The 24,548-nt window shown below is 36.2% G+C and overlaps 4 protein-coding genes across 6 annotated transcripts; all 4 read left to right on the top strand.

Annotated features, from left to right (window-relative positions):
* Window positions 1–220: 220 nt before the first annotated feature.
* Window positions 221–5,711, top strand: LOC111006385 (transcription factor MYB33). 2 transcript variants are annotated; one of them, XM_088123157.1, is made up of 5 exons: window positions 221–327; window positions 807–964; window positions 1,674–2,057; window positions 3,491–4,499; window positions 5,089–5,711. In XM_088123157.1, exons 3-5 carry the CDS (start codon window positions 1,701–1,703, stop codon window positions 5,394–5,396), a joined length of 1,674 nt encoding a protein of 557 aa, XP_087979283.1. In that variant the 5' UTR covers window positions 221–327; window positions 807–964; window positions 1,674–1,700; the 3' UTR covers window positions 5,397–5,711. The 2 variants fall into 2 exon arrangements, with proteins under 2 accessions (XP_087979283.1, XP_022133996.1); XM_022278304.2 differs by lacking the exon at window positions 221–327 and adding an exon at window positions 334–567.
* A 1,365-nt stretch (window positions 5,712–7,076) lies between these two features.
* On the top strand, window positions 7,077–10,277 carry LOC111006759 (Myb/SANT-like DNA-binding domain protein). The gene is made up of 5 exons (XM_022278849.2): window positions 7,077–7,278; window positions 7,358–7,407; window positions 8,909–8,955; window positions 9,123–9,478; window positions 9,574–10,277. The coding sequence occupies exons 3-5, from the start codon at window positions 8,946–8,948 to the stop codon at window positions 10,138–10,140; spliced, it is 933 nt and encodes a 310-aa protein (XP_022134541.1). The 5' UTR covers window positions 7,077–7,278; window positions 7,358–7,407; window positions 8,909–8,945; the 3' UTR covers window positions 10,141–10,277.
* Window positions 10,278–11,917: 1,640 nt separating this feature from the next.
* Window positions 11,918–17,753, top strand: AREB3 (ABA-responsive element binding protein 3). Of its 2 annotated transcripts, XM_088122638.1 has the most exons (5): window positions 11,918–12,181; window positions 12,744–12,812; window positions 13,108–14,051; window positions 14,149–14,220; window positions 17,358–17,753. In XM_088122638.1, exons 3-5 carry the CDS (start codon window positions 13,242–13,244, stop codon window positions 17,436–17,438), a joined length of 963 nt encoding a protein of 320 aa, XP_087978764.1. In that variant the 5' UTR covers window positions 11,918–12,181; window positions 12,744–12,812; window positions 13,108–13,241; the 3' UTR covers window positions 17,439–17,753. The 2 variants fall into 2 exon arrangements, with proteins under 2 accessions (XP_087978764.1, XP_022133799.1); XM_022278107.2 differs by lacking the exon at window positions 12,744–12,812.
* Window positions 17,754–18,925: 1,172 nt separating this feature from the next.
* SUN1 (SAD1/UNC-84 domain protein 1) lies at window positions 18,926–23,781 on the top strand. Its single transcript, XM_022278465.2, has 2 exons — window positions 18,926–20,321; window positions 23,214–23,781. The coding sequence occupies exons 1-2, from the start codon at window positions 19,209–19,211 to the stop codon at window positions 23,517–23,519; spliced, it is 1,419 nt and encodes a 472-aa protein (XP_022134157.1). The 5' UTR covers window positions 18,926–19,208; the 3' UTR covers window positions 23,520–23,781.
* Window positions 23,782–24,548: the final 767 nt, after the last annotated feature.

Below are 24,548 nucleotides of genomic sequence, written 5' to 3'. Positions count from 1 at the left end.
TTAAAGAGCCAGGAGGGTAAAATCGCGAATTCACATAAGACAAAAAGCATAATATTATATGGATTTTAACAGAGGGGATAAAATTAAAAAATTCAAAAATTAAAAAATTCAAAAAATTCAAAAATTCAAAAATCACAATTGGGCATTAATCTTATAAGCTTCCAAAAATGGCAATATTTTCTTGGAAATCTCAATATATATATTATAAGGAAAGTAAACAGAGTTTGGGGAAAATTAAAAAAAAAAGGGAGAGAAAAAAAAAAGGAAAAAGAAGTATTTTCAGTGAAAGAGAAGAGAGAAGATTGAAGAATGAGGAAGCATGGAAATGTATGCAACTTTCTCCTCCTTTCTCTCTGCCTGATTTTGCTCTTCGTTCGCCATTTCATCTCTCGCTCAAGAACTTCGATTCTTCTCTACTTCATTTTTCCCTTCACTTTCTCTCTCTACCCTTTTCCCCTCACCTACTCTCTGTGTTCTGTCTGCGTTTTTTTTTGATCTCTGGGGTTAATCCCAGATGTGTTGCGCTCTCTATGCCAGGATCTTCTTTCTCCTTTTTCAGAAATTGCGGTCAGCATTTTCTTAAGGGTTTATGCTTGCCTTTTTTGAATTTTTTAATTCGGTTTGATGGATCTTTTTTGAGGGGGCTAGGGTTTTGATTCGCGCAGTGAGGATTATGATTCGAATTTTGATTTGTTTCGCTTTCTGGTTTTGGGGGAAATGGAGTTTGTTTTCTCGGTGTAGTGATTTTGTATCTTGAGCTGATTTTTGTTTTTGTTTTTACCCTTTTGGATTTTGTTCTGTTTCAGATCTTCCGTTGTCGCTATTTTCTCTGCTGGTGGCTCAATCCGGCACCTCAACTGAGCGCTTGATTTCTCGTACGATTATTTCTGTGTTCTTATCGATAAGTCGGCGATTTAAAGGCTGTTTCTTTTGGAATCTACTCTGTCGCGGGGGCCCGATTCTGGTATATCGATTCTCTATCTTCTTTCGTGTTTTTTTTTTGTTCGATGGAAATTGATTGGTGTGGATTTAGGTCGAGGTTTTTAGAAATTCAATCGGTCTGCTTTTGTTTTAATTTTGATGTGCTAGGATCTGTATTTAGCAGGCTGCGGTTCGCTTTTTTCGCGTTGATCATGCTGTATTTGTTGCAATAATTGCGGACTTCTTTCGTAATTAATGAGGCGATTACTTGGAGTTTTGTTCTCTGAGTTGTCGAACTTTAAGAATTTATGATGAGTGATTATTCGAGGTTAGGGTAATTGTTTAATTTCACAATCGATTAATTACTTCGTTCATTAATTTCCTTCCAGATGGAGTAAGTTAGTATAATTGGACATTGAAATTATTGTTCTCGGAATCTCCTTTTATGGATCGGGGGGGATCTGTGGTTTTGGAACATTTAATGAAGGGTTAATTATTTACTTCAGTACTGACTAATAAAAGTTAATAGTAACTATACATTATTTCCCCCTCCATTGCTTTCAATCTTCATTTAATTTTCTTGGTGAAGTGTGAACTATCTCCGGTCCTTTCTATTCTTCTACTCAAATTTGATTCCGTTGAGCTAAAATTGTGCATCAGGACACTATAATAAATTTTCTTCTATTTGTTTAAGTCTTCACCGTCTCCCTTAATGTTTTATTGCTTTATCAACATTCCTAATTTGTTTGTAGGATCTTTATTTGACTGCAAATTAAGAGATGCGGCGTACGAAAAATGAGAGTGAAGACAATATACCTTCAAAAGATCAAATATTATCACCATTGGCAGATGAAGATAGTGGTGGGAATGCTAACGGTATTGTTCTTAAGAAAGGACCATGGACGTCTGCTGAAGATGCAATTTTGGTAGATTATGTAAAGAAACATGGGGAGGGGAATTGGAATGCTGTTCAGAAGCATTCTGGACTTTCTCGTTGTGGGAAGAGCTGCCGATTGCGATGGGCCAATCACCTCAGACCAAACTTGAAAAAAGGAGCATTCACTGCGGAGGAAGAGCAGCTGATAATTGAACTGCACGCTAAAATGGGAAACAAATGGGCACGCATGGCAGCCCATGTATGTACACACAATCTTCTTTTCAATTCTATTGTTTTTGGTAATTTGATACTTGCTGGCCTAGGTTTCCTTGCTTTTTCCTGGAAAAAAAAAGTGTTTTGAGGATTGAAATTTCTATGGAATTCATTTCATTTGTAGACGATACATGACAGTATCAAATAGATGCTTGTTTCCAACTTTCAAGATAAGATATACAAGACTAGCAGATTGGATGTTTCAATGTGAAAACTTATAGCTAGACATTTTATTTTGTTTGTTCTAATTTAAAGTTTTTTCAATGCAAATTATAATTTTTTCAAATTTGAAATTTTATATTATTTATTTATGTATTTTTTGTAATCTGATTTTATCAATTGTCATGCCATATAACAATATCTATTCCTTTATTTGTAATTTACCAAATATTTATATGATCAAGATATAGCTAAACCATAGGAGAAATAATTTGGGGGCTCTTACAATGATTTTTTTTGGGGAACTAAAAGGCAATAACAAAACAGTTTTTAATTGGGAGGACATGAAAAATTATGCGTTACATACATGTATATGAGAAATGATTTACTTTTTGGGGCTCGTTGATATGTGGTTCAGTGCATGAATCCATGTTTCAAATTGGTTATAAACTTTCCTTCCCTGTATCATCATGACATACGAAGTCTTTTTCCTGCAACGTAGAAGTCTGTGATATTTGGACCAAATTTTGTGGTAATTGGCAGTATCAAATGATTTTCCAACCAAACCAAAAAAGGTTTAGCAACTAGAAGTGTGACTTTCCTGATGCCATTAGATTTTCTCTGGTAAATAATTATGGACTTCTCCTCGTATGTTGATTGAATGGTGATACTTGAACATTCTCTACTAACAGGGGCTGCTAATGTATTTAACTTATTGTCTGCTTGAAAACTAGGAAGCCAGAAAGGAATAAATTAGAAGTTTAGTTTTGTAAAATAGATTTCTAATAACTTTCAAGGCGGTCATATTTTGTTCTGTAACTGGTAGAGAGTGATTAGTATAGCCTAGGCTGATTATCTAGTTTGTATATTTAGTTCCTTGTTCATTTTTATTGAATTGAGTAAGAATTGCAAATGAAAAGGTGATTTCTGGAGTTTGCATATAAGAAGTACCAAATAATCATTTTTGTGGAGTCTTAGATTATGTATGGTATGCTCCTATCTATATCTCAGCTATTGGCATTTGTCTTACACCATATTTGCACATTAAGGTTAAGCTATTTTTTAGAACTATTTCATATGGTTAATGTACATTTTATATCTATGGTGGCTGCCTGTTGTCATCAAGGGCTAAGATGCTATCTCTACCATTCAAATCTTGTTGCCATAGATTTTAACAATCTAGTTATAGGCTTTTCTTGTTTTGATCTTTAGAAATAATTCCATTTCCTTACTGAAGGTATTTATTGTGTTTTTCCTTAGTTGCCTGGACGTACAGATAATGAAATTAAGAATTACTGGAATACTCGAATTAAGAGGCGGCAGCGGGCTGGTCTACCTCTGTATCCCCCTGAAGTGTGTTTGCGTGCATGGCAGGCTAGTCAGCAGACCCAAGACACAGGTGGAAGTAATATTGGAGATAAAGATCGTCATGATCTTCTTCGGGCTAATAGTTATGATATAATACCGGATGTCACATTTCAGAGCTTGAAGCATCAAGCCGTTCCCACCTTCTCTTATCTCAACGAGCTTCCAGATATTTCAAGTTGTATGATGAAAAGAGGTCTTGATTCTTCTCAATACTGTAATTTCATGCAATCAACAGCGCATCGTCAAAAGCGTTTCCGGGAATCGACGTCCTTATTCCCTGGTCCCGATGGTAGTGTTAAAACCCCATTCCACCAGTTTGAGGATAATTCCTATGATCAAGTTGCTCAGTCATATGGGTCGCCTTTTCCTCTTGATCCAAACCCTACCAGTAAGAATGCCATGTCCTTTGGCTCGTTTGAGGGTAGCCATTCCCTTACAAATGGCAATTCCTCTGCTTCTCAGCACTCGAAAGAGACAGAGAAGTTGGAGCTCCCTTCACTCCAATATACAGAAACTGATTTAAGCAGTTGGGACCCACCCATCCCACCGGGAATGTTTGAACCAGTTGATCCGTTTATTCAATCTCCACCAACATTCATGTTGGGATCAGATTGCCCTTCACCACGCAATAGTGGCTTGCTAGAAGCTTTAATATATGAATCTAAGACAATAGGTTGTCCAAAGAATCATCCATCTGATAAGAATTCAAATTCATGCAGTGTTACTCCAGGTGATGTAACTGATAGTTACAATATGACTGCGAGTAAGGCAGAATTGGATGACTATACCGAGGCCGCTTCTCCATTCGGTCATTCTACCTCCTCGCTTTTCAGTGAGTGCACACCAATCAGTGCGACTGGAAGTTCATACGACGATCCTACACTTACTGAAGCCTTTTCTGGTAAGTTCTCCACTAGAATATTGATGAAGAAATTTATAATTACTTCTAATTTCAACTCTTACCTCGGTTGTTAAGGCGTATTGATCATTTAAATTACTCTTTACATACCTACCATTCATGTGTGGACTTGGATTTTAGTTTGCATTATAAGGGTTGGACCCTCATATTTTTGTCGGAGGAAGTAACATTATTGAATATAGATTTAGGATCTCACGTTTGATTACATGTTAAGTTGTGGTTAACTGTAAAAATTTAACTTGCAAACTCGAGGGAATTTAACGGTCTAGTTTATTCTTAACAAGAATTTTTGTGATATTCAACTTGGATACTCAGAAGATTCTTGAAGAACTGGTGAATTCTAATATTTGTTTGCATATTAGTTGAGATGGGACTATTTAATGGATTACATTCGGAGTAGCTGTATTCTGAGGTTACACATTTGAACCCCTGGTTTTTCTAAATCGAATTATAAAGTTTGAGTTTAAAGGACTAGTAATGTTGGACGGTATTGATTGAACGTTATATATCTACCACATTGGTTTGTGTGTTCTCTGCACTCAAAGAGTGTTATTACGCTTGAACTCTGCAGGAAGTAACGTGAAATCAGAACCAGTTGATCACACATGGACCCCAGATAGAGAAAAAGAGGCCAAAAGCGCTCTTGAATTCCCACGTCCAGATGCCTTGCTCGCTTCGGATTGGCCGGAGCGGAGTTCAGGATTTGTGAAGGACACAACCAATATGACCGATACTATCACAATGCTTCTAGGTGATGATTTGGCTGCAGACTACAAGCACTTACCGAATGGGATTTCAACGTCGCATTCGGGATGGGGTCTTGATTCTTGTTCATGGAATAACATGCCAGCAGTGTGTCAAATGGCTGATCTTCCTTAATCTCTCAGCAGTTGTTCAAAATGAAAGAGCTGAAAACTGTCTCTTTGGTTTACACGTCATCGACTTGTAAGAGGAAGACGGTTTCTCGGCTGCTTAGTCGACCAGGGGAGGTTAGTTATTCTGGTCCTTTTTCGGTAGATTTTGATTCCCTGTTTGTTCAACAGAAAAAAAAAAACAAGATCATTGTATGTGGAACTGTTTAGGTTTGTAATGGGCACAATGGAGTGCTTTCTAAGATGACTGTGTAATAACTTTGAACTTTGTCATGGTTTGTCATGGAACATTGGGATTCAATGGTCTATTCGTTTCTTCAAATTCTGGCCTCTTCTTCTTCTTTAATGGTTATTCTTTTCTTTTTTCTTGTCTTCCAAGACGAAAAATAACTAATATGGTGACAGCAAAAGGTGTATCGAGACGAGACGTTGCAGCGTAGACTGAATATAGAAAGAAGGGCTCGTATTCGACGGTTTGAGATGATTTCTTGCCCGTTTTTTACATTGTGCCTCTCTTGTCAATGCAGTTATTTGTCCATCTTGATAAATTGATGGACAAATATATAAAACTATTTGTGCCTGTCTTCTTCTTCTTTAATGGTTATTATTTTCTTTTTTCTCATCTTCCAAGACAAAAAAATAACTAATTTGGTGACAGCAAAAGGTGTATCGAGACCGAGCACAATGTAGACTGAATATAGAAAGAAGGGCTCGTATTGTATTCCACGGTTTACGATGATTTCTTGCCTCTCTTGTCAATATATGAATTTCCCCATCTTGATATATATATATATATATATATATACTTTTTTTCATTTCAATTTTTAATGTAGAAGGAAATTAAAAAAAATGGTTGTAATATTCTCCTTGTTGTGAGGTGGCATTAATTTTTTCTTTCTTTTTTTTAGCTCAACCGTGGGGATTATAATTTTTATCTTTTTATAAATGGAAGTAATATTTTTACTAACTAACTTATATCGTTAGATGAGAAAATATTAATTATTAGAAATGTTTTTGGAGATATTGGTTTAATTTGTCCCACACTTAGATATTTTTATTGTTATTATTATATAATATGTGTCTTCATCTCTAATTTGGTAGTGGTTAGATTTTCACCATAAGCATAGCACAATAGTTAATTATTGTACGTTGTTAGCTATTGCTTACTTTGATTGTTTTTTTGATCCATGTTCATAGCTTGGACCTTGAGATTTTTGTTGTTTTTTACAAACATAAAAACATATCATTATTAACCGAGTTTTGGATCCTTGAAATAATAAAATTATACCAGTAAAAAAAAAAAGGATCAATATTGAAATTATAGTTGAGTTTAGAACCCGCAAGAGAAAAGATAAATGATCTTTATTTAACATGTTTTCTTGTTATATATATTTCTAAAACTTAATAAGAACTAACACATGAAATTGAACCAAATCGAGCATAGTTCAATTAATTGAGACACCGATATTAGATTAAAAAATCGTGAGTTCAAATTCTCACTCATAGTCCATGGGCATATCCATGTATTTTGTTATGTGATTTTTTTCTCTAAAAGAATTAGCATTGACTTAATCGTTGACTTTATGTTTACGTGTCCGCTCATGATTGGGTTGATGTACATCATTTGACAAACTCTTGTGTACTGGAGCAGAATATCCACCGGCCAATTTTTTTTTATTTTTTAAAAATTTTTTTTTTCTCGTTGGCGTTTGGTTTTCGAGAAAGTGGCACTGGGAAAAAATTTTCCCGAGAAAACCCTACTCTTCTCCAATGAAGCTTCACTATTCTCTACTCTTATCACTTTCGACACTGTTGCTGCACTGCTCTCCTTAAGATGCTGTACAAATCGGCGATCTGAGTCTCGTTCTTCAATCCATTTGCTACAATTGGTAACTTCCTTTCGCTCATTCTTGGTATTTATCGCGAGCTTTCGAGTTTCTAAAATGATCATTTTGTTACCTCCATTAGGCCTCAATCTCAGTTTCCTCGGCTGAACTTGTGCTGGACGCGTGGTAAAGGTATTCATCTTCTCTCTCTGTTTAGCTGAAACTCGGATTCGGAGAGGAATTTGGATGGACTATTAGTTTGAGGAAGCCGAACTAAGTTAATATTGTAATATTGTTATATGTGTTAATAAAGAAAAATTTTCTTGAAGCTCTGATGTTTACTGATGTCAATTGCGTACTAAGTCTCACTTTCCTCATTTTTCCATGGAAATATCTGTTCTACAACTGCGGTTTTTGTTCATTTTTTGTTCATCTGAATCCGAAACTGCTCTTTTGAAAAAGTATAACATTGACTGCCTTTGCAAATGTTAATTTTCTAGTAACATTGATTTTCAACATGAATAATTTGGCATTGTAGTTCAAAGAGTGTATAAGATGTTTGTCCTGATATACTGGTGGAAACATTTAACTTAGTTTAGATTGATAGTTACGTGGAATTAAAGCTTTACAGAAAGGTACCTAAATTCAAATACTACTAGTTTCATTTTTATTTTCGAATTTTGTTAGAATTCTTATTTTTAGTTTACTACTCCAAATATATCCGCCTCCAATGGGCAGCCCAGTTGGCAAGGGCTGAGGTCTCAAGTTTGAATCTTCTAGTGAGCTTAATACCAAAAACCCTTGATGTCTCCCAGGTCTAGAACTTGGGGTAGTCGCGAGTGTCTTTGGGTATACGCAGCAAAACTCCAACTCCCAATTCTCGGAAAAAAAAAATAGTAATAACTAAATAAAACCACTACAAATATATCATTTCCATTGACAATTAACTTATCCGTTCTGAGAGCGAAGGTAAGTATTGTGAAATGGATTGTTTATGATGCATTCTCTCAAGTTTAGTAGTTCTTGTCTTTACGTTTGCCTAATTCAGGGCTTCATCTTCAATAAAAGGCATAGAAATGCCTGAGTTGGATTCGATTATAAGAATTTTTGCCACTGCAATTTGCTTTCGGTATATGTTGGGAAACAGTACCCTCAATTGCCTCTAACTATCCTTTAGCACTCCCCTCTTTATGGGAGAATTTGTTTAGGTTGTTGTACTAGTTTGATCAGCTGTAGCGCACATACGATGCTTGCTTTCCTGAGTAAAAAGTGATTGCGATTGTAATAATTTCATTTGGGAAGTTCTTGCTTGAACTTTGTTGGACCTTTCCTAACCTCCTGCAGATCCAATGCACCAGGGGTTGTCGTCTGTCGAATTGTTAGAGTCATGTACCGACTGCGGAAATGTTCTTTACAGCTATCCTTGTCATGTGATTTTAAGGGTTTTCTCCTTTTCTTCTCCATTCAAACAAATTGTTTGCGAACTAGTGTTAATTCCATGTCTAACTTCAGTGCAATATCCCATTGTCGTTCTCATTCTATAGTATCTCAATTATTTGTATGTTTTACTTCCATGATTGTTTCTTAATTCTTTTCAACTTTTATAGCTCCTGCTCTAGGAATAAGTACTGGATGTGATATTTGTTTATGTTCTGCTCTTAATTATTCTTTTGATTTTTTTTTTCTTTTTCAGTGGTCATCACAAGCATATATCCAACGCATGTCTCTAGATGACTAAAAGTAAGTAGACACTGACACGATATATTCTGGAATTGGAAGTAATTTCATTCTAATTTCCTCATTCAGAAAGTTCTCCAACTCCCATTTTAGATTAAAAGGCAACTGAATTGCCATAGCTGGTTGATGCGAACGAATTCCGACACTTTTTATACATTCTTCTTATACAGGAATGGAGTCATATGACCTTCTAGGGCAGAGAAGGGATGTAAAGCACAAAGGAAGGAATGTTGTTTGGTCAGTTGCAATGGACAAGTGCCTCATTGAAGCCCTTGCTGTTCAAGCCAGAACTGGGAATAAAATCGACAGATGCTTTAACGAAAATGCATATACAGCTGCTTGTATTGCTGTCAATTCTTGTTTTAACTTAAACTTGAACAACCAGAAAGTTATCAACCGCCTTAAGACGATTAAGAAGAGGTACAAGGTAATCAAGGATATTCTTTGTCGAGATGGGTTTCGGTGGAATCCAACTTCGAAGATGATCGACTGTGACAGTGAAGACCTTTGGAAGAGATATGTGGCAGTGAGTAGACGTTTCTCTCCCCATTTCTTCATGTTTAAACAGTCACAACTATAATGGAAATGTTCATGTATAACAATATTCAATTCGTGGAATAGGCGCACCCCGACGCGAGAGGACTCAGAGGGAAGCCGATAGAGATGTATGATGAACTGAACATTGTGTGTGGCAACTATCAGGCCCCGAGTCAATGGGCTAAGATGAAGGATGGAAACCATCCACTGCAGGTCAGGAATTTCGAAGAAGAGTCTGCATCGTTTCACTCCCCTAGCTCTGAAGATCTTAGTGAAACAGATGATACAGAGTCATACACCGGACCATCTGAATATGCAGAACTACCCAATGGCAGTCAGGAACCTCTGCAAAACAATCTACCGAGACAACATCCGAAGAGGCCAAGGGCATCTGAGGCTCTCCAGGATGCAATGCTGGCAGTGGCGTCCAGTATTCGTCGCCTGGCTGATGCAATGGAACTAAGCAAACACACGATAGATGCCAACGAACTCTTAGAAGCCGTGATGGAGGTCGATGGTTTGGAGGAGGCCAGACAGATGTATGCCTTTGAATATTTAAATGCTGATCCGGTGAAAGCCCGAGCGTTCTTGACGTATAACGCTCGGATGAGGAAAATATATTTGTTTCGCCAGTTTTGGTGGTGGAAGTGATCTTCAACTATCATAAAATTCTTGTGTACCATTTGAAATTGTATTGAACTTGTTTGATGGTGTTAAAATTTACACATTATTGGAACCATATCTGATTGGTAATTCTGAATGTAAATGTATAGATAAATTCAATTGAAGATGGATCATTGCCCAAATCTTTATTGCTTCCAATTCTGGTAGGGAATCAATTTCTTTTGATCAACCAATTCTCTGTGGAAAAATGTATGAAAATATATTGATGTTATTTACCCTAAATTAGGGCTACAAGTTTTCTAATCTCACGGATTGAAGACAAAATGGTTATAAACGAGTAAATCAGGATTTTGAAATAACCCTAGATCAAAGTATAAGAACTAAAATGTATTTTCTCTCATTTTTGTGAATAAATTCTACTATTGGATTGAATAAAAAATAATAAGAAAACTCATCGTGGAAATTAAATTATTTATGTTAGAGCATAAACTAAAATGCATTTTCTCTAATTTTTGTGAATAAATTCTACCATTGGATTGAATAAAAAAATAATAAAAAAATAATAAGAAAACTCATAGTGGAAATTAAATTATTTATGTTATAGCAGAAAATCAAAGCATACGCATAATCTTTGCACCTTGAAAAATGTGTTCGAGCCTTAACTTGGACAAGTTGAAGATGAATAGACAATCCGACAATACGTCAATTTCATTGGTAGAGAATCTTTTTACAGTCGACGACAGAATATCCGCTTAATGACATGTTCAAATATTCAACTAAGTTATATTTGACACCAGCTCAATTTAAGATATTAATAAGTATTCAACTAAGCAATCTTTTGTTTGTCGGTCGTTTGTTAATCTACTCAATCTCAATCACTCGCTGACGTGTAATCTCAACTATCGACAATTTCATAGATAAACTTTTATAAAAAAGAAAATAATAATAATAATAAATAAATATTCACCTAATCAACCAAACTGATGAACTCAAAAGAAGTTAGAGTTAGACTTCCAGACAAGTCTTCGGTACACGACAAAAATGGGTTATATACCATACATGCAAAACCATCTCACTCCATTATTATTATTATTATTTTAACAATAAAGATTTTAAACTTTTTCACAAAAAGGAAAAGAAAATATATTAAAATTTAAAACACCGAGGAAAAAAAACGTTGCTCTATAACACTTGAATAATTAAGGTTGGATTATATATTTTTGTCTTTTATTAAAATTAATAAATGTTTGAGCTATTTTTAAATGGACCAAAAATTCAATAATAAAAATTTAAAATTTTTAAACATATACTAATAATAAGAAATTAAAAATTTGAAACGAACATAGTTCAATGAGTCAAGACACTACTTATTTCTCTAAATATAAAAAGTTGGAATTTTTTTTTGCCTTAATCGAACTAGATTGAGTTTCATTAGGAGATGTTTAATAATAAAAAAAATTAACCAATTTACTTTAAAATGAAAAAAGAAGAAAGAAAATTGGCTTTGGAGCAATCTTGAATAGCTTGAGAATGGAGGATTAAAAAAATGAAATATTATTTTGGAAGGAGGCAAAAAAAGAAAAAAAAAATTAGAGGGAACAGAAGCCTCGTTAATGGTGGCAGAAGTAGACAAATGAAAATGGGGGGCTCATCATTACCGCATGAGGGTGCGAACATGGAACCATTTCCCCTTTGAATATTAAACAATCTCAAAGAACGAAGACTCAGAAAATTTGGCCAATTAAAGTTGGTTGTGTTTGTAAAATTCCTTTTTAAAAATGATTTTTTTTTTCTTTTTTTGCGTTTTCAGACAGTAAAAATTTCCCCTTTTGTTTTTCCCACATCCTCTCTCACACCTGGGCTTGTCCCTCTCCCTCTCTTCCATTTTTCCATTTTTCCCCCCATTTTGTTCTTCAGCCCCTCCACTTAGCTCTATTTTTCTTCCCCAATTCCTCTTCTGTGATGCATTTTTGATGCCTTCTTCTCAATTTCACCTCCTTTTTCCAACCCCACATTCTATCTTCTAGGCTTTTCAGATCGTGCTGTTTGTGTTCGTCGAATTCTTCAGGTACTGCACTTCAATTCCTTCTTCTCTCCCGTTTTTGGGTCTTATTTTTTGTTTCTCTGCATTACCCATTTGGGGTTTCTGTTTCCTGTTTGTTTTTCTTTTGCTTTATATTTCTGTCTTTCTCGGCTACTTGGGTTGAGCACAGAATGGTTTTCTCCTGTTTCCCCCATTTTTGATGTCTGGGAATTTTGAGGTTTTGAGTAGAACTCACTGATATCATTGCATGCAAACCCCTTTTCTTTGTATTCATCATCTGGGCTTGGGGTTTTGTTTATTGGGTCGCTTTGTTGATCGATTTATTCTCGTTGTTTTAAAAGTTGCGACAGTTTTTTTTTTCCTTCTTTTTTGGTTTGATCAGAGATTCAACATCTGTCAGTAATGGCCCTTTCCCCTCACCAAATTGTGACATTCTTGAAGTTTTCTTGAGAATAGTGGCTTCCGATTATTGTCTTGAAGCATCTCATTAAGCTGGAATTTTTCTTGTTCTCTTTGACATTTTTGGGTTATGGGTTTAGGGTTTTCTCAGTTCTTGATCAGTGGGGGCTATTGGCTCTGCATGCAGGGTTTCATCTACCATTAACTCTGTCCACTCTTGGCATTGGCAATCAATTTCTGGGTTTTATTGGAATGAGTATGTTCTTCTTTCTTTTCTGCCTTTGTCCCCCATTAAGATCAGATTTCTTTCAAAACCCTTTTCTTTAAGATGTCAGTGAAAGTTGTTGGAGTCTTAAAGTTTACTTTTGGGTTTCTACTTGTAAGCTATGTTACAGATCATGTTTCATGGGAGATTGTACTTTCCTCCAGTGCATTGCTGGATGTTGTCCTATTTTGGATCTGATCCAGTGATTAATCTAACCATCCCTTTCTCTTCCAGATTTTAAGATGTAAATATTTTTGAATTGGCACTTGCTTCATATCTTTTGCAGAAGCAGAACTTCATTGGCTTGTTTCAACCAGATTCGCTTGGGGTTCGCAAAATCAAGTTGAATGAGGTGGCATAACGTTCTGTGTGGAAGTTTGCATTTGAGATATGGATTAAAATTTAAGTTGGATTAGGTGAATGGGGATTCAAACTATGGGGTCTCAGGCCGGAGGTGATCCAAATGGCAAACAATCACAATTCCAGCCATTGGTTCGTCAAAACTCGCTATATAGTCTCACACTTGATGAGGTCCAAAATCAGTTGGGTGATCTAGGAAAACCATTAATCAGCATGAACCTTGACGAGCTTCTTAAGAATGTGTGGACTGCTGAGGCCAACCAGACCGCTGGTAAGGACAATGAGGATGATACTGTGTTGGCCCATCAAACATCCTTACAACGTCAGGCTAGTCTTTCATTGAACGGTGCTCTGAGTAAAAAGACTGTTGATGAGGTGTGGAGAGATATTCAGCAAAGCAAAAACAGTGAGGAGAAGAAGTCTCGAGAACGGCAGCCCACCTTAGGAGAGATGACATTGGAAGATTTTCTGGTGAAAGCAGGGGTCGTCGCTGAGACGTTGTCGGATAATAAGAAAGATGCGGGTCCTGTTGTTGAAATCGATGCGAATATCACACCCCAGTTTCCGCAACAAGGGCAGTGGATACAGTACCCTCAACCTCAATATCAGCAACAAGCAGCAATGATTTACATGTCAGGTCAGCCCATTACCCAACCACTACATGTGGGGACTGGTGGTGTGATCGATGTTCCATATGTGGACAACCAGTTGGCATTACCCACACCTTTGGTGGGAGCTTTATCTGACACACAGACATCTGGAAGGAAAAGGGGAGCACCCGAAGACGTGATTGAGAAAACTGTCGAGCGTAGGCAAAAGAGGATGATAAAGAATCGGGAATCTGCTGCTCGTTCACGAGCAAGGAAGCAGGTGATTTTTAAAATCTTCAGGTTTTGTAAAGTTTAAAGTAATTAGTACTTCATTTCTTTTTTCTCGTTCCGTTTTTCTAAGTTGCCACTTTGAACAGGCTTATACCAATGAACTGGAGAACAAAGTTTCACGTTTGGAGGAGGAAAATGAAAGGCTCAGGAAACGGAAGGTAAGTTTTCTTTAGATTTTGGATATGGATGGTTGTGGAATATTTTTTATGGCTAAATGGATTGAAATGAATCACCACGTATTAGGCAGATATGGTTTTAAGTTTCCACATTGTACTCGACCTTTCTATTTACTAGATCTTGTATAATGAATTTGAGGACAAAAGCACACACTTTAGATCTCAGTTCATCCCCTCACTAGTTTGCTGTTATTAGAACAAATTCTGCTAGTGGATACGCCTCCCAAAATTTATTTCTTCTTCCCACTCCGTTTAATTGGCAGTTAGCACAATACATTTGCATCATGGGAGGAGGTTTGGGATGTTTTTAGATATTATGCCTCTTTGGGCATCATTTTTTTTGCATCACTCCTTGGGTTAGATTTTGCTATATTGGGTTTGGCTCTTTTTCTTAGGTTGTTTTTTTGTATGCCCTCCTGATTTCTTTCAACTTTCTTAAGAAAGTTCAGTTTTTTCTTAAGAAAAAACAATACATTTGCATCATATTGAATAGGACCCGGAAGAGTAGATTTCCTTTCCTTTCCTCTTTTATCAGCTCTTATAGTAACCCCTGGCCATGCATCAGTAACAATTGAGAGTAGTCCAAGGAGCTTTCGACATCCACAGACATTGCCTCGATTTTTCAATGAAGTTCTCTTCCACAGAATCATCAAGTCTAATAAGAGTGCAAAGTTGAAAGTGCTTTACTTTGTCACCTCAATCAATCAACCATCCTGTTTACAACTTAAACAGCCACAACAACTTAGTCGAAGAAACCTGCTCATTCTGTTAGCCAATATCAAACCAGGTCGATAATTGTATAAGCATTATTTCTAACCTGGTTAGTTTCCCGAATGATATTCTTTTTGCGAGGGTTGTATTTGTCTCTTTCTGCATTTTGAACCATGCTAAGAAAAGACTGAAAGCTGTTTCAATGTTTCTATCATTGTCTCCTAGAAGTTTTAGAACATATCATTTCTTCGTGTACTTAAATTGGATACTGCACAAACTCCTCCATCTGTACAGGGGTGTTCCAAAATTTAGGATTTCATATTATTGTTAAAAGCTCTCTAACACGAGGCCGTTTGTATCTGTCAATAGCGAGAGTGGAAATGAGGCAGAGAAGCATTCCTCTCGTTAAGTTGGGATTCATTTCTGATGTAGTTCTCATGGAAGGGTAGGGAGGGAATAACATTTTATTCTCGAGTTCCTGTGGAATTTGCCAATCTTCATTCTAATTTATTTCTCTCTGGCCTTTTGCGTGGGTCCTGCATCGATCTTTCTATATACAAGACAGAAGTAATCCTCTTCATCCCATTCTGATTCAAAATAATTTTAGTAAATATACTACTAGAAGCACTTTTCTTAATCCTATCTATTTAATTTTGACTCTCTGCCTATTCTTATTTAAGGAATGGGCCCAATATCCACTGATATTACTTTTAGAATGTACTTGCATTTTTAACCTTGTTTAGCATTCAACATCAATCATGTATATGATCCAATGTTCTTTCTAGTGATTCTTTTACTTGAGATCCTCATTAGTCATCCCTTGGGTGGTTGTTAAAGCCGAAACACGATCGCGCGTGTGTGTGTGTGTTTTTTATGAAATAGCCAGCTTTCGTTGAGAAAAAATAAAAAAGAAATAATACAAAAAAGGAAGGCCCAAGTTGGTTCAAATGCTTTCCCCCATCTTTCTCCAACTATAGCTTAAACAATCTTTCCATTAGTTGGAGGGCCTTTTTGTAATTCCTGATCGGTTTCTCCCTTTTTTGTATATTTCATCATATCAGAAATATTTGTTTCTCATTAAAAAAGAAAAAAAGAAAAAAAAAAACCCAAGACAATTAGAGCCAGAAAACAAAAAGCTGTGTAACTACCAGACATGGGATGTCATTAGCAAGATTTCAGTTGGAGGACTTTTGCTTGACCCCTCTTTTTAGGTAAAAGGACAATTTACCCCTTTGTCCTTTAGGTTGTTTTGTTTTTGCCTTTGGCCTCTCTGAATGGATTTTTCTCCCTGTTTTTTTCTTTCTTTCCTTTCTTTTTTGATTTTTTTCATTAAAAAAAAAAAGAAGCAATGGTTCAGTTAATGAAACTGAGATATGGCTTGTTGGTCTTTTATGCTGTAGCAAGCTCTGAAGCTTGAAAAAATTTCAAGTGTTTTTTCATTCTTGGATCTTTTGGGAGCACCAACAGATACACTTACCCTTTCCTTTAGATTTTTAGTAGCCCAACAATTTTGTTAACAAGTAACACTTAACTTTTATCACCGACCCGAAAATCTATGGACAGCATACTACAGTGAGTAATAATAGTTTTTCAAATTGGTTATCTATCACCTGTTTAATAACATTCAATCATATATTACATAGACTCATTCCTTGCATAGCTCATTGTTCTTATTTTGCAGAGTTCTTACTTCTTAGGACCAAAATTTTATGTTTAGTGCCTATAGGGCTTTCTTGTTGTAAAAGATCATTCTGAAGGAACCAGTTCACCTGGTTTTAACTTTTAACTTTTAAGTAAGTGTCATTCTGACCGGGAGTTGAAGAACGGAATCTGTCTTGGATTGTGCATTTTGATGTTTAGAAATCTCGGATATTTGGTTATTGGTTGTGGATCTGATTGAATGTTATGGATATTTTGTGGTTGTGTAGTTTGTTAACCTTTATGCTTTTATACTGCCTAAGACATGTGGATGACTTGGCATTTTTCAACCCTAAATGTGGTTGGATTGGACAGTTTTGTACGATATAGAGGTATATTCAAAGTTCATTTAGATTAATATATCCGAACGAACACCCGTGATCTTTAGAAAAAAAGCTGCAAATAGTAAAAAACCAAAGAAAATAGGGCTAGGTAACCATTTATTAGAAGTTTTCCCTTAGTTTGTTGAAACAAATTGGGTAGTCCCAAGTTGATACTCTCTTCTGTTTGGTTTTCCAAAAGTTAACAACATAACAAGTTCTCATACAGTCTACTTTTCGTCGGGCTCAGACCAATACTCTACTCAATCAAAAGCGCCATCCCCATTCGGGTGTCTCGGCTATACAAACACAAAAAACTACTAATATAGTGTAACATTCTACCAATTTAATTGTCTTGTTTTTGCTTCAAGGAGTTTCTTTACCATGTAGGAACTGGAGAAGATGCTACCGTTGGCTCCCTCGCCCGAGCCAAAGTACCAGCTTCGGAGAACATCGTCAGCGCCGTTCTAACCTGCACATCAGCTCTCTCTCTCTCTCTCTCTCTCTCTCTTCCTCTCTCACTCATAAAGGTCTATGTTGGTTCTTCTTGTTGATAGTTTGTTTGTAACTATCATCAGGTTTTGTTTGTACTTATTAGAGCTCTGTTATATTAATCAGTGGTAGAGAGATTCTCATGGGACCATTGTAACTTTGAATGTCTCTATGATTTGTCATATAAAGTTTTTTAGTTGAGCTTCAAAGCAAAAAAAAAAAAAAATGTTTGAATGTAAATTTTCCCAGTTTCATAAGGAGAAAAAAATAATATAAATGGTAATTCTTGTTTCAGTTTCTGGGCTTCTCTTTGCTATATCTGATTACATTTACATTTTTCCCCCTGAAACTTTATATATATATATATATATATATATATATTAATGATATAGGGTGAATTTGGGATATTTTGGGTATTTTGAAAAAGGTAAAAGAATGAGTGCTTTCACTTTAAATTTGTTTAGCTACTATTTTGGTCGGTACTTTTGGAAGGTTTATTTTGGTTCTTATATTTTTAACTTATTTATTTTATTTATTTTAGTTTATGTACTCTTGAAGTATTTGGTTTGGTCTCTATATTCTAAAAAATGGTAAGATCTACTCAATTTTATTTTTATTTCAATTTTTAGATGTGGTTATAAATTTATAGTTTATTGGATGTAAATTTTGTGTTAAAAATTTTACAAATAGTGGCATCTTTTACATAGGTCAAAATAAACACATTTTGAGATTAAAATGAATAAACATTTTGAGTTAAAAATACACCGATTAAAAAAAATGTTTTGGGCCTGTCTCTCAATTGAACCCATACGTGATGGTCAACTTTTGTATATTGATTACGAAGCGCCAAGCGTTGGTACTTCGCGAAAGTACATGATTAAATGAACCAGAAACCACTCGAACCAAACCAAAATAACTATTTTTTAATTATTGTATGTACATCCTCATAAGACTATGATTTTTTTTATTATACAATTTGCTTCTACTTTTCACTGGTCAACGTTTATTTATTTATTTTTTTTAATAGGCTGTTTTCAATATGTTGTTTCATGGAAACTAGATACAAAATGTATTTAATAATAATGAAATATATTTATGATATATTAGATCATCAAGCATACATTAAAAGATCGAAATATAAATTAATAAAATTAGATTTATTTTAAAAAAATATTTTTTGTAATAGGTTTTTTTCACACGAATATATTGTTTTTTGAAATCTTTTTTCGACACGGGTTAAAGTGAAAATGATAAGACGCAATTTTATAAATTATTTGATTAAATTTTTTTTTTATAACAATTTAATTTTGTTAAAGATGATAAGTTAGAAAATAATTTATAGGAAAAGGACAAATTTGATAATAAGATAAGATAAAAGGGCATTTTCGAAATTTCGCCTATAAATTCTATCGTTTTACCGAAGCTTAATGGGCCGTTGTTCGAAGCCCAGCCCAAAGTTTCGTAGAAGAAATTCAAACGCCGGTTGCTGTGATACGATGCGTCGGTTAAATTTAATGGTCTGTTTGGCTCTCGATTTTCTCGATTCGGGAAATCAAATTCTGCCGCTGTATCGTCCTTTCTCCCTCCGAAAATTCTCTGCTTTTCCTCAGAAAATTCAAAATCTCAGTGCTCTCTCTTCCCTTTCTCTGCTTTTATGTTCGTACGTTTTTCAAATTTGATCTTCACTGTTAGGGCTTTTGCATTTCTGGATCTTTTCGGCTGTCGGAATCGTGACAATTGTCCAGAGAAATGTCGGCTTCGACCGTGTCGATAACGGCGAATCCGGCGGCGCGGAGGAGGCCGGTTTTGGCGACGGAGAAGAAGGGGGGTAGTATCGAATTGTTGGCCGCTGATGTCGCGAACCCTCTTTCGAATGCTGCTGCAACCGCTGGGACTGGTGGAGCCGCCGATGACAAGGTCGCCGTCGGAAATGGTAGGGATATGAGCCATCACTCGATTAGGGGAGAGGCTGTTCTTGAGCGCTCCTCTAGGGATCCACTTCAGATCAAGAAAGCCGTCGCGAATTCCACCATTTCCCCGCGGCGGAGTAGAAAGGTCCTTACGAAGCCGGAGAAGCCTCGATGGCTCACCATCCTTAGCGTCTTTACCAAGAATTTTGTTCTTTTGTTGGTTCTTCTGGGGTTGGTTCAAATGATTAGGAGGTTAGCCCTAAAGTCTGGGGAAGGAGCGGTGGGAAATCAGATGGGGTTTTCGGAAGTCGAGGGGCGGATTGCGGAAGTTGAAGCGTTCTTAAAGACCACCACTAAGATGATCCAGGTGCAGGTGGAGGTCGTCGATCGCAAGATCGAGAACGAGGTTGGGGGATTAAGAAGGGAAGTTGACAAGAAGATTGAGAAGAAAACTGCTGACCTTGAGAGCGGTTTGAAGATGCTGCAGACCAAGGGGGAGGACTTGGAAAGGTCTTTGAGCGAGTTAAGGGCTGTGGATTGGTTGTCAAAGCAAGAATTTGATAAGATTTATGAGGACTTGAAGAGGGCAAAGAGTGGTGAATTTGATGATCGATATGCAAGTTTGGATGATATAAGGGTCTATGCAAGGGAGATGATTGAGAGGGAGATTGAGAAGCATGCAGCCGATGGGCTTGGTAGGGTGGATTATGCTCTTGCTTCTGGTGGGGCTATGGTTGTAAAGCATTCGGAGCCCTATATAGGTAGGACAAGTAGTAGTTGGTTTCCGAAAAGTGCGAGGAATGGGGTTCACAATGATGCTGATAAGATGCTGAAACCGAGTTTTGGGGAGCCCGGGCAGTGCTTCCCCTTGAAAGGAAGTACTGGGTTTGTTCAAATTAGGCTACGGAGTGCAATCGTTCCAGAAGCTATTACTTTAGAACACGTTGCCAAGGTGATGCCTTTATTTCTTTTTATTACTGGTTGCTGTGTAATCTTTTTTTGTAATATTCAAATACACGCTTCTCTATAGTAAAGTAAGTATCTGCTGCCTTTGAGAATCTCGGAAATGTGCATGAACATTGATTAGAAAAGAGAAATAGATGTATAGATGCATAGATTGGATAAACATTGCAGTATACTGCAATTTCAGGCCTCTTCTCGAGTGTCAATGACTAAGGAATTTTGAGTAACTTATCTTTATTTGTCATAGATGTACTGGCCTGCTCGTCCACTTCCTTTCCTATTACCTTTTTTTTTCACTGAAACAAAACCGGCAAAGTTAAAGTGAAGGTAGAAGATAGTCATTGGATATTTGGGACTTGGGAAACAGATTTCCTAAACATTAACGGGTGTGAATTTTATATTAGGAGGGTATCTAAACGTTATTGTCTTCTGCAGTCTTTTTTTTTTTTTTTTAACGGTTGTTTAAAAGTGCTAAGAACTTGTTACAATCATCTATGCAGTAGACTCAATTTCATTGAAGGTGTATATTTATGGCATAAAAATTGATTTTCTAATGTTCTGAAATTGATGTATCTTATATTTTTTTGTCATATTTTCAGCTTTATAATTATATTCATACATAAATTTTCTTTTAATTGATCCGTAACCACTAGAGAGAGATACCATGCCCTCCAGAAGTGTTCTCTAGCCATTGTGCTTGGGACAAGTCCGCTTGCATGTTCTTATATTAATTTTTGTGGATCAGTGGATGTATGCCGGAAAGGATGATCTTGGTGACAATTTCTTATGGCTTGGTTAATAACTTTATAGTCATTTTGTGGATCGGAGGTGGAGAAGGTTTGAAAAGATTTTGAGGTGCAGAGGGCAGTGGTTGTGGATAATTTACATATTATTTAAGAATGTCGTACAAAGTACCTTCTTTTATTTATTTTGTGTGTATGAGACATACTTTTAGAAACATGTTTTTGAAAGGAGGATGATGAAGATCGGGTATCTTCTTTCTACTAATCTGATAGGGATTTCACAATACTCTTCAATGGCGTGTCTAAGAAAGGAAAACAGTACAGATGATCCTTGACCTTGACAAGGATCTCCACCTAGAAACTTGAAAAAAACATTGCCTCAAGGAGCGTCTTGAAACATTCTTTGCTTCCTCAGTTCCTCTGAATTCATAATCCCAAGTCCTGGCATAGCACATATTTCCGAAATACTTTCACTAGTTCTTCAATGTGTTACTAAGAAGAAATTTAGACAAATTATCCTCTGCATTCTGTGGGTTGCACCAGTGGTAGTTAGAAGGCTAAAAAAAACCTCCCTCGAAACTGCCTGGAGAAGTAAGACAAAGCAAGAGTGACTCTTTGTCCCAGTTACTCTTCATTCTTAATCCTTAAACAAACACTTTATGGCTGGGAGATAAGGGTATGTCTGGGATTCTTTTTGTGAATGTGAGCGTGAGTATTACTCTTTCCATGGTATAGAACCAAAAGAAGAATTTCATCTTTTGAGGAACTTTTGAGTTTCCACAGGTTATTGAAAGAAATCACTTGATGAGCTGTCTTGGTGATGCTCAGAGTTTAATTGTAGTTACTACCTGCTAGATTAGCTTTAGTTAAGTTGGTTTAGTTTCTTTTAAACGATGTACTTTCATGGAAATTAATTCAGGAGAAATAGAGAATCAGTTCATAAGATTCTAGTCCCAACTCATGGTATGAAAGACATTCTGAAACTTTCGTTCTTAATTTACCAAATCTGCAATAGCAGCAAACCCTACATCTAGAGTTCTTGCTTCTTCTTCTACAACCCCTTCTGCGGCAACTCTTACTCCTGATGCTGCTATACTTATATTAGACTTGAGTATCAGTTTGTTAATTCTTTGGTTGAGTTAGTAGGTAGATTTAAGTCTAAGTTGCTTCACTGTTGTTGTATGGTGTATTATGGATGGAAATAGAATTGTGGAGAGGCATTGTTCGGTCACAAATTGGCACCGTTTGTCTAGTAGACTAGTCCTATTGGTGGGTGATGAATATTCGATTTGGGATTTATTCAAGTGGTTGCTAGTTGCCAGTCTATAAGCTCTTCACCTACTTTTATTATCAAACATCATAATATTTTTGTTCTCAAATACCAAAATTTTAGGCGGTAGTTTTAAATTGGAGAACATAAAAAAAAAAGAACATATAACTGTTATTGGTTGGTCTTTCTGTCAAAACAAGTTCAAATCCTAGTGCTTGTCTAAAATATATTATTTTCATGATTATTTTCTTTTCTTTTCTTTTTTTTTTTTTCAACTCAGTCCCTTGGAATGATTTTTAAGTCTAGATTTTGTGAAGTCAAACAATAGTTCTTGAGATTAATTGAGGTATAAGAAATAAAGTAGAACATAGGGTGGGTGGAGGATTTCTGGCTACAAAAGGAAGAGAATTATTGGAGGAGTTAGAGCAAGAAAGCAGGTTAGATATATTCTGATCCTTCTAGTAATGGCATTTGGGCATTCGTAGGGAAGCTAGTTTTTTCAGCGGTTCCGTTAATTGGATCAAAAGTTCAGTGGTTCTCCATAATGGTGGTAAGCAGTCTCACCTCTATTTCCTGCCCAATTCTTTAATGTACGAAGTACAAATGGAGTATGAACCGAGGTAGTCTTTGTTTGGGATCTGTGCTCAGAATTACGAATGCTTTAAGCTTTTGATAATATTGAACATTTTGATTTAAGTTTATTTGCCAGTTTACTCTTAGGTTGATGAAATGCATATTTTATGTAATGGATGGATCTACGATTCTGGCTATATATGTATTATTAGCTTTTGCCATATTTCTGTTTCACCACCATTCGATTTGTTGCGTCGAATACTAATTAGACTTTGAAACTGACTTCTCTGGACAGAGTGTAGCATTTGATAGATCAAGTGCGCCCAAGGATTGCAGGGTATCTGGGTGGTTTGAAGGGCATGGTGCTGATGCCTCAGCAAATGCTGATAAGATGTTCCATTTGGCCGAGTTTACTTACGACCTCGAGAAGAGCAATGCTCAGACCTTCAACGTGGTGGAGACAGCTGGCTCTGGTCTCGTCAACATGATCCGATTCGATTTCTCATCCAACCATGGGGGCCCGTCGCATACTTGCATCTATCGCTTGAGGGTTCACGGACACGAACCATATTCTGTTTCTATGATGGCAATGCAGTCATGATGGATGGGATGGCCAACTAGCCAGCCCGCTTGTATTGGTTACCAGTTTGTATTATCCTTGTAACTGTTAAATTCCCTGTTCTTATTCTTTATTTTAGAACAATAGCCCTTTACACTTAGAATCTTCTTTTGGTTAGTGGGCACAAATGTTGTTCTCTACTTTTAACTTCATCTTCTTTGTTTTTCCTTGGGCCATTGTAAACAGATGGAATTTCGGGTTATGAATTTTTTGACTGTGCAGGCAAGGCATGTCGATTCGTAAACTTCTCGGAGTCTTACACGAAGGTGAGCTCCTAATTCTAATTGCTCTCCCTCTTGTGACTCACTGGACGCCTTCTTAGATAGTTGTTGGGTGGGGTTTAAACTTTCAACTTCAAGACAGGTATACTTGATCCGAGCTATGCTTGTATTGGTGCACCTAGTTATTGTTAAGTTGTTTTTTGGGGGTGGATATTTTGGTTTTGTTACTTATTTGATGATGCTTAATAATTACTTAAAATGAAGGTTTAAAATGAATAAGATGTTGACTACTACTAGGCATATACACATTCATAATAAAATTCTCAACTTTTTGAAGAGTAGGAGCCAAAAAACTAGTTACTGATGAATAACCAACTTTTAAAAATACTAAATGCAAATTTGTTTCCAAATGAATGGGAATGGAGTTATGAAATGACGATGTGAAGTGACAAAGAGAGAATATCTTTCCTTTCGACTTAGAAAATATTTAGTACAAGTCGATGATGATGTTAACAAGATCAAGCAAGAGAATATCTTTCCTTTCGACTTTGAAAATATTTAGTATGAGTAGATGATGATGTTAACTATTATTATATTCACTAGGGTACAATTGCTCCTCCTTTATTTAGTACGAAATAGGTTTTTTAAAAACATAGCTCAACTAGTTAAAGTCAGAAGTTTGAATCTCAATCTCACATGTTGTTGAACTTAAAGAAAAAAAGTATCTTTAACGCTATGAGAGTTATGCTCAAAGCAGACAATGTCATACGTACCATTATAGAGATACTTA

The sequence above is a fragment of the Momordica charantia genome (genome assembly GCF_013281855.1).
Source record: "Momordica charantia cultivar OHB3-1 chromosome 4 unlocalized genomic scaffold, Mcharantia_2.0 BLBB01000004.1, whole genome shotgun sequence".
Classification (NCBI taxonomy): Eukaryota; Viridiplantae; Streptophyta; class Magnoliopsida; order Cucurbitales; family Cucurbitaceae; genus Momordica; species Momordica charantia.
Note: the sequence above shows the minus strand (reverse complement) of the source record. Positions and strands in the feature narration are given on the sequence as shown.

Coding starts and splice junctions, on each gene's coding strand:
- AREB3 (XM_022278107.2), top strand. CDS start 13,242: ATGGGGATTCAAACTATGGGGTCTCAGGCCGGAGGTGATCCAAATGGC. Junction 14,052..14,148: donor GTTCACGAGCAAGGAAGCAG/GTGATTTTTAAA, acceptor CACTTTGAACAG/GCTTATACCAATGAACTGGA. Junction 14,221..17,357: donor AAAGGCTCAGGAAACGGAAG/GTAAGTTTTCTT, acceptor TTTACCATGTAG/GAACTGGAGAAGATGCTACC.
- LOC111006759 (XM_022278849.2), top strand. Junction 9,479..9,573: donor TTTGGAAGAGATATGTGGCA/GTGAGTAGACGT, acceptor TTCGTGGAATAG/GCGCACCCCGACGCGAGAGG.
- SUN1 (XM_022278465.2), top strand. CDS start 19,209: ATGTCGGCTTCGACCGTGTCGATAACGGCGAATCCGGCGGCGCGGAGG. Junction 20,322..23,213: donor CTTTAGAACACGTTGCCAAG/GTGATGCCTTTA, acceptor TTCTCTGGACAG/AGTGTAGCATTTGATAGATC.
- LOC111006385 (XM_088123157.1), top strand. CDS start 1,701: ATGCGGCGTACGAAAAATGAGAGTGAAGACAATATACCTTCAAAAGAT. Junction 2,058..3,490: donor GGGCACGCATGGCAGCCCAT/GTATGTACACAC, acceptor GTTTTTCCTTAG/TTGCCTGGACGTACAGATAA. Junction 4,500..5,088: donor ACTTACTGAAGCCTTTTCTG/GTAAGTTCTCCA, acceptor TGAACTCTGCAG/GAAGTAACGTGAAATCAGAA.